An 11,192-nucleotide genomic window follows, 5' to 3' on the forward strand; every position below is an offset into this window, starting at 1 on the left:
CAATGCCTTTAGAATTCGGCTGAAAGTGGGGAACAGAGTGTCTGCGGGAAGTTCCCTCTGAATACCCTGCTGTAGAAAATGGTTGATAATCTACAAACGGCTGTACTTTTTTCTTTAATCATGGCTGAAAACACTCGATTAATGAAATAAAATAAAAGTAAATCAAAATCATAGCTACGATGCCACAGATAGACATACGAATACAAACAAACACAGACACTCATTGTGAATGTCTAAATTAGATTCAATCTGTATTTCATAATATGCAGATGAAACCGTTGGGAGATTTTATTTATATTATTTACTAAGACCCTAACGAAATAATTAATGTTACATATATTTTTCATAATTTCATTACACATATTATGAAAGTTATTTTTTTTTTATGGAAGAAGGACAAGGCAAACGAGCGGTTGTTGTTGTAGGATTGGTATTCATATTTATAAATATATAAATATGAATACAACCCTACAAAAAACTAAATTAACATATTTTTTTACCATTTCCTAAATAAATGAATATTAATGTTTATATGAATTTTATTTATTTACAGGTATATTGTCATTTTAAAAATCCTTTAACCACTTTAGAGGAATTAGACATGACAAATTCAGATTTTACTTTAGACATTGCAGCGTTATGTCTAATATTCTTAGTGCTCAGAGTCTCCGCTTTCCTCTTCCTCCGCTGGAAATTGAGGTCCACGAGGTAATTTCAACGTTATGACTATAGAAATAAAGTTTAAATTAAGTTTTTTTTTATGATTATGTATTTTTTTTCGACTCATACGATTTATTTGTGATAATAGTTGTTTTTTTTTGCATTATATTCAATATTCTTAATCATGACGTCTTTAAAAAAAATGGTCCTTTTTATTTTCATGATTTTTTTTATTTGTACGCAGTTTTTGTGATAGTAGATGTTTTTTTATGTATGTATACTTATGAGATAGATGATTTAATTTATATATTTTTCTTAATATTTCTCTTATAATACGTGTACTTTTGAATAAGTATGACGATCGCTCAATTTACTTCTGTTTTATGTGTTTCTGTCGATTTATTTGAGTTTCTTTATCGTTACGCTCTTGACAGTGACCAGTGGCCATCTTGTAGTCACGTTCTTGCCTTTTATTATTTATGCCACAATCTCTCGTCGTTGGTCGTTTTCTATTATGCAATGAGGAAATTTACTTATTTTTTTATGTTTATCAAACATAAAATAATAATATGAACTAAAATTGACTATATAGGAAAAAAGGGAGAATGAGAGTTTGAATTAGTCGGGTTTCAGTGGTCTTCGATCGAGGTTGGTACTAACTCAGTTGTCAAGCGAGTTTCAACATTTGCCACGAAAATTAAGTAATAAACGAATATTGTTCTTTTCTTTTTGTTTAATTTAAAATTTATTTGAAAAGATGTAAATATAGGTTGTTAAGTTAACAGGAAGTCGTCGTTTGTTTTTTATATGAATTTAAGTATACATATGTGACAACCACAACCGTTATACCTTTACAACGTCACAACCATTAAACGTTTTGGTTCTTAAACTTTTAAATTGATTTTCTTGTCTATCTGTATTCCAATTCTCAACGACTTTATAATAATTATAATTATAACTGGTTATTGTTTTTTATTATTGTCGTACAAAAAGAAATTTGAGAATAAAACATAAATAAAATCAACGTATTGCGTAGTATAATTTTAAATGTTTTAATTTTGTTAGGTATTTAGCGCAGTTAATGTGATAAAAGATGCTTTTTGTAAGAGACTTTTTTTATACCTATATAAAATTATTGTAATTTAGACGATTTATAAATGTTTGTAAAATTAATTAAATATTTTAAGCTATTATTGCATTAATATAAATGAAAATAAAAACTGGTCAAGTGTGATTCAGACTCGTCGAGGGTTCTGTACCAATTTCTGGATTGTAGGCTAACGGGAAGTACAGCAGATACATATAATTTGACAAACTCAAGCTTGCGTGCGAATGCACTCATTTTGTATGGAATGAACAAAAATGTTAAGATAAATTACCTTATTAACCATTTTTCATTGTTTAGAACACTAAAAAATGGCTAACACCCGTAATTAAAAAAATTGATGAAAAATATGAATGTTTGTGAGGATTTAGATGAATTTTTACAGCAAAATCTCTTATACATTCGAATAACACATTTATATAAACATTTTATATAATTAAGTTATAATATAACAATAACATTAAGCTGACGAAGCCACGTTTGGGCCGCTCGTATATGATAATTGATAATAGCTTAGAATATTTAGTAAATTTTATGTATATCATATATATAGTATATTAATTATGTTCGTTTCCTTATATTCATAGTATTTTGGTGTTATATTTTTATATTGTCATAAACTATTTTTTTTATATACATGACAAGTTTATAAAACAGAGTATATATAAAATTAGTACTGATTAAAAAAATGGAAGGAAGAATTAAAAAATATTGCCACTTAAATTAATTATACATAATTATATTACACGAACGTAGTTAAGTCTAAATTAAGTTAAATAAATTAATAGTTTATAGGGAAATTGTGAATTGGTGCTCATTCCAAAATTTTTACTAATTCAGTGCTTTAAATAATATTTATTGGAAAAAAATATTTTAGTTATTTTGGATCTTTTAAAATATTATAAAATGATCCATTTTATATAAAAGATATGTAAATTTTTATAAAATATTTGCTCATTTATAATCTTGCCTTAAAAATGATGACATTTTTTAAAATGTTTAATCATTTTGTATTTATTTTGTTCAAATTTAATCATTTCTTTAGTGTTTGAAATACTTTCGCCTCATTTTATTTGACTTTTCTACAAAATTGATAATTTTATATAATATAAAAAAAAAACCAAATAAGCGAAGTCTTACACACTGTGTGTGTTCAGAAAAAAGTTGTTAATTGACGCTTATTACAAATATGAATATAGAAAAAAAACGTTTGATACAGAGTTTAAAACTAATGCTTGAAAAGTTAAATAATTTAAACGATTCTGTAAGCATTATTTACTATTAAGAATCTATACAAAAAGCTGATAGTTTTTCTCATCTTAGAAACAAAGATGAGGAATATGTGGAAAGTTAATTAATAATATTTGAAACAATTCTATTACAAGTTAATAATATGGCAACATAATTTCACTACTTCAAAACCATTTGGAGAAAAAAAATTATAACCTACCCGTATACCTATATGAATGAAATGAAAAATATAAAAATGAAAAATATAAATATATTTTTTATTACCGCAATTAATATTTTATTGCGTTAAAATGAATAAATTTGAATAAAAATACTTTGTTGTTTAAATGCTGTCCGTCATAAACTTGATTTATATGAAAATGTTTATATGTTTTATTATGTAATGTTTTTCTTAATAAAAATAGCGCAATATAAATATAACTATTAAAAAGGTCATAAATAATACAATTTTATACTATTGTATTCTCTAAAAATAGTTTTATTTAAGATTTTTTTTGAGCGTGCTTGACAATCATTTTGTATAACATTTTAAATATAGTACGGCCGAAGAGCCGTGGTCCGTCCTGAAGTTAACTATATATTATACTTTTCATTATTTTTTTTTCGAGTTTATAATGAGGGAATATTCTGAAAAAGTAACTGTAAGTCGGCCACGGCTCGTCGACCGTGCTGTAAAATTATATAGTAATATCTAGGGAACCTGGTTTTTATAAGAAAGTAAGTACTTAGTTGTAAACTAATTAATTTGATGGTCCAATAAAGCTATGGTTAGTAATGGTTTTAGTATGTATGAAGTTTCTATATTTTTTATTAAACGGTTTATTAATATTTTTTGTTTTATTTACAATTTTTTCTGGTTTTTTATCGATAAATAAAAAATATAAGCCAGAGTGTATTGATTAAGTTAATGTCAACAAAATGTATAAATAAGCTTAGCAAGCTTACAAAAGTCTGTAAAGCTAAATAGTTTGCTTGGTTGAAGACGTTATTCTCAGGACCTACCTACCAGGATAAATAGTCATTTGATAAGGCAGGCTATGGGCTATATTACATCAAGTTAATCATTTCGTCAGGCGGGTCGTGGCACACGGACAAAAACTGTGACTGATTATGGATTCGATCTCCGCACGAGAAAATGAAATATTTATTTTTATTTCCTTTGCTCTGGTGTCGAGGCAAATCGTGGCTTTAGTTCAGCTATTCAACACTCAATGCCTCCAGAATCAGCCGGAAAGTGGGGAAAGGCGTCGAAATTTGGCGGCGCGTAGGGAACGGACTGTCTTTCACGCTAATACCCCTCTGCCTTCTTATCACCGCCTCCTATCTTATACTATAAATACTGAGCTAATTTTAATAAAATTTTGCACGAACAATAGTAAAATATGTATTTTCTTATATTATTCTTCCAGCGGTGTGGTAGTCACTCGGGTGAACCTACGACTAATATATTTATCTTTTAAAATATTTTTATACTCTATATCTACAATATAACGTAACGGCTGTTTGTATACATTATTTACTTCACCTGTTATGATATTAGTAATAGTATATACATATTTACCTGCTCATTAGTGAAAACCCTAGATCACGGAGTGCACAAGATCTAGGCTAGATTATAGAATCTAATTTCCACCGAGGCCGATGACGTTAGTTTTTTTGCATTGTTTGCATTTCAATTAGGTACTATATAAACTACTATATAAAACTACTATATAAACACTTTCGTTTTATCAGTTTCACTCTGTATCCTGCACGCTAACGTTTGCGCGTTGAGTGGCGGAACTCAACGCCGGTCCTTCGCACATTTCTTCGAGTGGGGATCGAACGTACAGTTAAGACACTCCGTTCCCCACTTTCCGCCGATTTTTTGGGGCATTACGTGTTGAGTGGCAGAACTTAACGCCTCGCTTTGCCTCAATATCAGAGCGAAGAAATGAAATTATAATTGTAAATAAATATTTCACTTTCTCGAGTGGAGATAAAACCCACAATCGTCGCATTACAGTTGTGCCTCTGCGCCACAACAGCCTAAATACATTAAATATAGAAAACATAAAAAAAAACTATTTACACATTTCTTTAAGATTTATTTCACATTTAACACAACATTGTATTCAATTACTTAGTAACACTTATGTATTAGCTATCTACACTTGATAGGGCTATGCTAAAACACTAACAGTTACTTCATTCATATAACCTACTAGGATATTGTCCAACTGCGCCAGGATGGTTTCTACTTATAATTTTATAATGTCACCCAAATAACAGAAGACTATAAAGAGAACTTGGTCAAAACTCTAGGTTCTCCACTTTTTGTTTTAATTAACGCTGTATACCGCACATAGCACGGTAGACAAAGGGAACTTGTGAACCAACTTAAGACGCTTTCGCTCTCCAATTTCCGCCGAATGCACGAGCAATAGCGTGTTGAATGGCAGAACTTAACACCGTGGTTTGTATTTCCAAAATGTAGAGTCATTCTACTCAATATGCAAAATCACCAATTTGCAACGAAATAAGACTCGTAAATTTTACGTAAAAATTATTTTTAAGTTGACATTTAACTAAAAATATATATGCCAAATGTAATTATATTATACAACTTTTATTTTTACTATTGCTATTTATGAACCAAGACTGAGATTTTTTTTTTTTACAACTGAAATTGACAGTACTTACTTATGGACTTTTTTTTATTAAATTGATATACGTTATTTCATGATTTTAAACAAAACAAAACACTAAAGACTTCTCGCACTGCATTATCCTACTTTAATATTAGGTACATACATAGATATGTCCAAGTTTGTTAGGATGGATGTTTGTTCCACTCCAAACTTTTGCAAAAATTACTAAACGGATTTAGATTAACATCGAATACTACTAGAAATAGTGCAATCACACATACTTATTATGTTTTAGTAATATTTACTAACTAGCAATTTATATTGAAGTATGACAATTTATCAGCAAATTGTGCATCTTAGAAGAATGTTTCTTTATCATAATTTCTAAAAAGAAGACAGCAATAGAAAGACCGTATCCTCCAGCCAAAATGTACCACGGTACAATGATATAGAATTTCCTGGTTTTCTCAAAAAAGTGATAATTTCTATTATTTTGCCAGTGCATGTTCCGTGTATAATGGTATATCAAACCGTTTTCTCTTAATCTAAGCGCTTGTAACCTGAGCCTTTCTAGCATTGGAAAGCCTTTATTAACGTATATTGCGTACACTACTTTACTCAGGGGTTGCTTAAACGTGTACACTAAAGGATCACCCCAATCGTCGAAGAATTTATATTCGTTATACTTATAAACAGAGTGTAAAACGACGGTATAAATATCGTTTCTTTCGCTCACAGCTTTAATACTTTCCAACATAGTCTCGCATCCATCTCTGTCCAGTGTTTCAAGTGAAATATTTTCTACTGATAGCAAATACTTTCTTATCCCAGTACTGACGCAAGGCTTTAAATTGAAATTTTCAATGTCTTTCTCATTTGAAACTTGGTAATTCAATGAAGGATTCGTAATGAGACTGACTAAACTTGATTGATAGTACGTATTAATAAGGTACGCGAACCAAATCCATATAATGAAAAGGAATTTTGTAAAATAATTTCCTCCTATCTTTCTTCCGTTAAGGAACAGATAAGCAAACATTTTCAGGATAATTTGTCCTTTGTCTTTCGGTTTGACTAATATTATGAAGATTATGAAAAAGGTTGCAAACGTTAAAATAAATAATGTCCAAACTATGGAATGGAATTCTAAATACATATTTTTCCATGAAGGAACAGCTGAAGACTTCTGGACTTGGAAACGTATGTCTTCTACGAAAGATAAATGCCCATAAATATAATTAAATGCTTTAGCTCGGGGATGAGTGAGAATCATTCCACCCAGTATTATATCAGTTTTGCCTTCTTGTAATGAATACAAAGGACCAACGGCGGACATATCGTTTTTTATCATAGTAAAAGTTTCGGCATCATCCGTAAAAGTGAAATTAATGGAAAATTTCTCCAAAATACTTATCTCTCGCAATATGTACTCCTCGATTCCCATTTGAGTTTTAGCTGTTTTTAAAGGGTTAATAGTGTAAGGCGGCCAGTGTGGGCTTACGATTTGCATGACACAGTTTTCTAGAGCCGTCAAAAGCTTTTTAGGGTACAAATTTAAATTTTCAGCTTCTATACATTTTCCGAATTCTATTATTCTGTCGTATCGACGTCCGCAGCCGTAGTTTTCAAATGGATTGTAAGTATATAAATTAGGATTGATAAAATCAGATAGTAATAAAACATCAACAATATGATGTTCCAAAAGTATATCAAAAATCTTTCTCATACCGCCTTTTATGTTACCAACTAGTATTAAAAAACGTCCATTTGGATTCCAAGAAGGTTCTTTTACCAGAAAGGATATAATATGGTAAAAATTGGTCACATTCTCAGCCACTATGAGGTAGCTCTCGTCCAATGAACTCTTACTTAGACGATTTGATTTTGCCAAAAGAGGTACGGCAGTAAGAGAATGAACTATTTTGATAATATCTTCATTTTCATATTGCAAATCCACATAGGTTAGTAAAGAATAATGGGAAAAATATTCTTTGATTATGTGACATAAACATTTTTCTAGTCTATTATTTTGATCCGGAAAATCTTTAAATTCATATGTAGGAGAGTAAAGGGAAATTAAAATCAAAGCGACCCACATTGTCGCCGGTCGGAACTACTTTGCCAGGTCGACACGTGTGATACTTGACCTTTGAACACGATTGAAATAAAACACTCGTGACTTCTGTAGTTTGAGAGACAACGGTTTGTTGGTTTAGTAATAAATAATTGTCATTTTGCGTGATAACACAACAATATATCGAATAATAGTATGTACGTTTGTAAAATCTGTATAATTTCACCAAAAATAGTTTTATTTTTACAAAAATAAAAATGAGTCACAGAAAAGTTAGAAAAACGTAAGTCACAAGAAATACATACATAAACAGCCCAATAACGAAGCAGAAAAAAATATATTGCAGTAAGATTTCAAAGCAAATAATATTATGAAAACCACAACAGTAAATTCCTTCCGAAATGAATAATAAAATGTCACACTTAATAATATGTAATTGTGCATCTTGTTTACGTTATTACATTTCTTTGTGATGGCAAAATCAGTTTTCTCAAATATAACTTCTTCGAAATAATAATTTCTAATAGAAAAACTATGCTACATATCACATATCCCACGGTTAAAATTTGCCATGGAAATATGACATGACTCTTCCTTGTCTCCCTAGCAAACATATATTTGTTCTCATTTTGGCGATGTAAATCTTTTAAATGATACTCTATCAATCCAGTCTCTCTGAGCCGTACAGCATGTTTTGTGAGTTTTTCTACCAAAGGGAAACCTTTGTACAAATAAATAGCATAGACTATTTTGCTCACAGGTTTTGGAAATGAGTACGTCGTGGGATTTCCAAACCGATTATAAAATTGATTTCTTCTGTACATATAAATTGAGTATAAGACGACTGTGTAAATACTGCTTGAAGTACTAACTGTTTGAATACTGTCTAATAAGCCATTACAATTTTCTCCTACATTTTTTCCAAGTGTCATATTTTCTACTGAAAGTAAATAGTTCCTCATGAGATCGCTGACGCAGGGTTTTAAATTGTAATCATACATGTCTTGCTCATTTGATATCTGGTAACTAACCGGCTGGTCTGTGGCTATACTCACAAAACTTGACACGTAGTAAATATTGATGAGAAAGGCGAACATAATCCATATTAGAAAGAAATATTTTGTGAAGTAAGTCCCCTTTATTCTTACACCGTTTAGGAGCAAATATCGAAACATTACAAAAATAACCCTTATTTTATCACCAGGTTTAACTAGTGTGATGAAAATTAAGAAAAATGTGATAAATGTGAGCACAAATACTATCCAAATGAGAATATTAAATTCCAAATACATATACTTCCAGGTGGGGACAGGCTGTGCTTTTTGCACTTGATATCGTATTTCATCTGTATATGACAGATGTCCGTAAACGTAACTAAAGGCATGTGCTCTTGTATGCGTAAGAATCATCCCGCCCAACACGGCGTCTGTCACGTCACTCTGTATTAGGTTCATGGGTCCCACCGCCGCCATATCATTGTTTATCATTGTAAATATTTCTGCATCATCACTGTATTGAAATTCCACCTGAAAATGTTCCAATATACCCATTTGTCTGAATATAAATTCTTCCACTCCTACATGAGAGTTGTTTCTCCTGTTAGGATCTATAGAGTATGGTGGCCAATGAGGGCTCGTTACACGGATCGTACAATTTTCAAGACCCGTAACTAACTTGTACGGGTACCAATTTTCGGTATTTGGACTTAAACATTTTCCATATTCTATAATCCTATGGTATCGTCTTCCACAACCATAGTTCTCATAAGGGTTGTATGTGTATATATCAGGGTCACTATGTCCATTTAAAACTAAAACATTTAGAACATGTGCCTTCAGTAATATGTCAAATACTTCCTTAAGTTCCCTCTCAGCTAGACTTTTAATTATCAGAAGAAAGTAAGCGTGTGGGTTCCAAGACGGCTCTCTTTGAATTAACGGAAAAACTTTAATTAAGGTGCTAGTATTTGAACTTGCTATCAAGTAGCTTTCGTCCATTTTGTTCTCTCCTATTATTTTGTCTCTTTGTATCACATTTATGCTTTTAAGAGAATGTAGAGCTTCATATATCTCGTCGCTATCGTAATATAAATCTAAATAAGTAATAACTGAATAATTTGAAAAGTAATTTTTAACAATGTTGCAAACACATTGTTTTAAAATTTCAGTGTTACTTTGCTTTACTTTGGTAATATAAGCTTCGTTTAATGGATATATGCAGAAACAAACCAATGTGATTGCGACTAACATTGTCAGTTGTTAGTTTTACTTTGAATATTTTTCACGGTTTTTACTTTAGTATATTTCAATTATAAATTAGTAATATTTATAGTACAAGAGGCAGGATTTTTTTTGAAGTTATAACGCTTGTATATCTCGAACATTTACTATATTTTCGCTAATAATTTGATATAAATATGATAACGTCAAGAAGTAACACAGTCAAAACGCGATTGATAGTAATGGTAATTAGTTGAAATGACTGAAATCCCCTGAAATATAAACAAATACTTTGAGAAAGTTTATATTTATTATAAAAATACGCAATATTTTATCTATCTACTCAATCAGCATATAAAGGTAATTTCTCTTTAACAACTCTATCAGATGAGGCCAGCCGTGGCGCAAAGGTACAAAGTGTGACTGTAAACGCGACTGGTTATGGGTTCGATGCCCACACGAGGAAATGATATATGTACTTAAATTTATATTCCCATTTCGTCGCTCTGGTCTCGAGGCAGAATACGGCGTTGAGTTCCGCCATACAACACGCAATGCCTCCAGAACTCGGAAATTGACAAAGGTAAGTTTGCGGACATTAATTCAAATTTTGTATGAAATTAACTACAAATAGCTTGTAATGATTTTCTATGAAATATTTATATTTATAACTTTTCATATCTGGATTTGTCCTTTATTTGTATTGTAAGTTCACACTTCGTTTTTGCGAAGGGACCATAGATTTGAATATTTGATATTAAAATGGTCTTGACAGATGGACAACAAAACGATCCTATAAGGGTCTCGATTTTACCTCATAAGGTACGAACAAAAAAAAAATATCATTGCTTAAAGTAATAATAAAAAAATACTCAAATAAGTTAAATAGACAAATAGGAGCTCTTCGACTACACCGCAGATAGAAATTTATTTATTGACCTTAGCTGTCACGTTCCCTTATCACCATCTACAGAACAGCTTTTTGTTATTAATCAGCGTCCAAGACAGTTATATGTAAATGTATTTAACATTTTTATTTTCTACTAGCAACCCGACCGCGGCTGCGCCCGCTTCTTATCAAAATTCCTTATATATATGTAAAGTGTAAATCAAATGTAAGACATGAATCTGCATTAAATACTAGAGTGAAATCCAAAAAATATGTATCTCTAGACTCTATTGTTATTATAGCATAGGCTAAAACTTATCCATACCTATCCAGTGGATTGCAGACAGAAAGACAGACAAACATA

General features: G+C 30.7%; 3 protein-coding genes across 4 annotated transcripts in view; 1 reads left to right on the forward strand and 2 right to left on the reverse strand.

Annotated features, from left to right (window-relative positions):
- The window catches only part of LOC146528995 (ATP-binding cassette subfamily G member 4), a 39,764-nt gene extending 38,379 nt beyond the window's left edge, over positions 1 to 1,385 (forward strand). For both annotated transcript variants that reach the window (XM_085202710.1, XM_085202709.1), the window contains one exon: positions 554 to 1,385. In XM_085202710.1, the coding sequence (XP_085058836.1) occupies positions 554 to 712 (159 nt within the window). In that variant the 3' untranslated portion in view covers positions 713 to 1,385. The remainder of the gene's footprint in view (positions 1 to 553) is intronic.
- Positions 1,386 to 5,094: 3,709 nt separating this feature from the next.
- Positions 5,095 to 7,744, reverse strand: LOC146528996 (uncharacterized). Its single transcript, XM_085203320.1, has one exon. The coding sequence runs from the start codon at positions 7,742 to 7,744 to the stop codon at positions 5,963 to 5,965; it is 1,782 nt and encodes a 593-aa protein (XP_085059446.1). The 3' UTR covers positions 5,095 to 5,962.
- Positions 7,745 to 8,169: 425 nt separating this feature from the next.
- LOC146528997 (uncharacterized) lies at positions 8,170 to 9,969 on the reverse strand. The gene has a single exon (XM_085203886.1). The coding sequence runs from the start codon at positions 9,967 to 9,969 to the stop codon at positions 8,170 to 8,172; it is 1,800 nt and encodes a 599-aa protein (XP_085060012.1).
- Between the last annotated feature and the right edge of the window lie 1,223 nt (positions 9,970 to 11,192).

Source organism: Heliconius melpomene, chromosome 19 (assembly GCF_056956725.1).
Source record: "Heliconius melpomene rosina isolate 202511_hmr_F chromosome 19, ASM5695672v1, whole genome shotgun sequence".
In the NCBI taxonomy this organism is placed as follows: Eukaryota; Metazoa; Arthropoda; class Insecta; order Lepidoptera; family Nymphalidae; genus Heliconius; species Heliconius melpomene.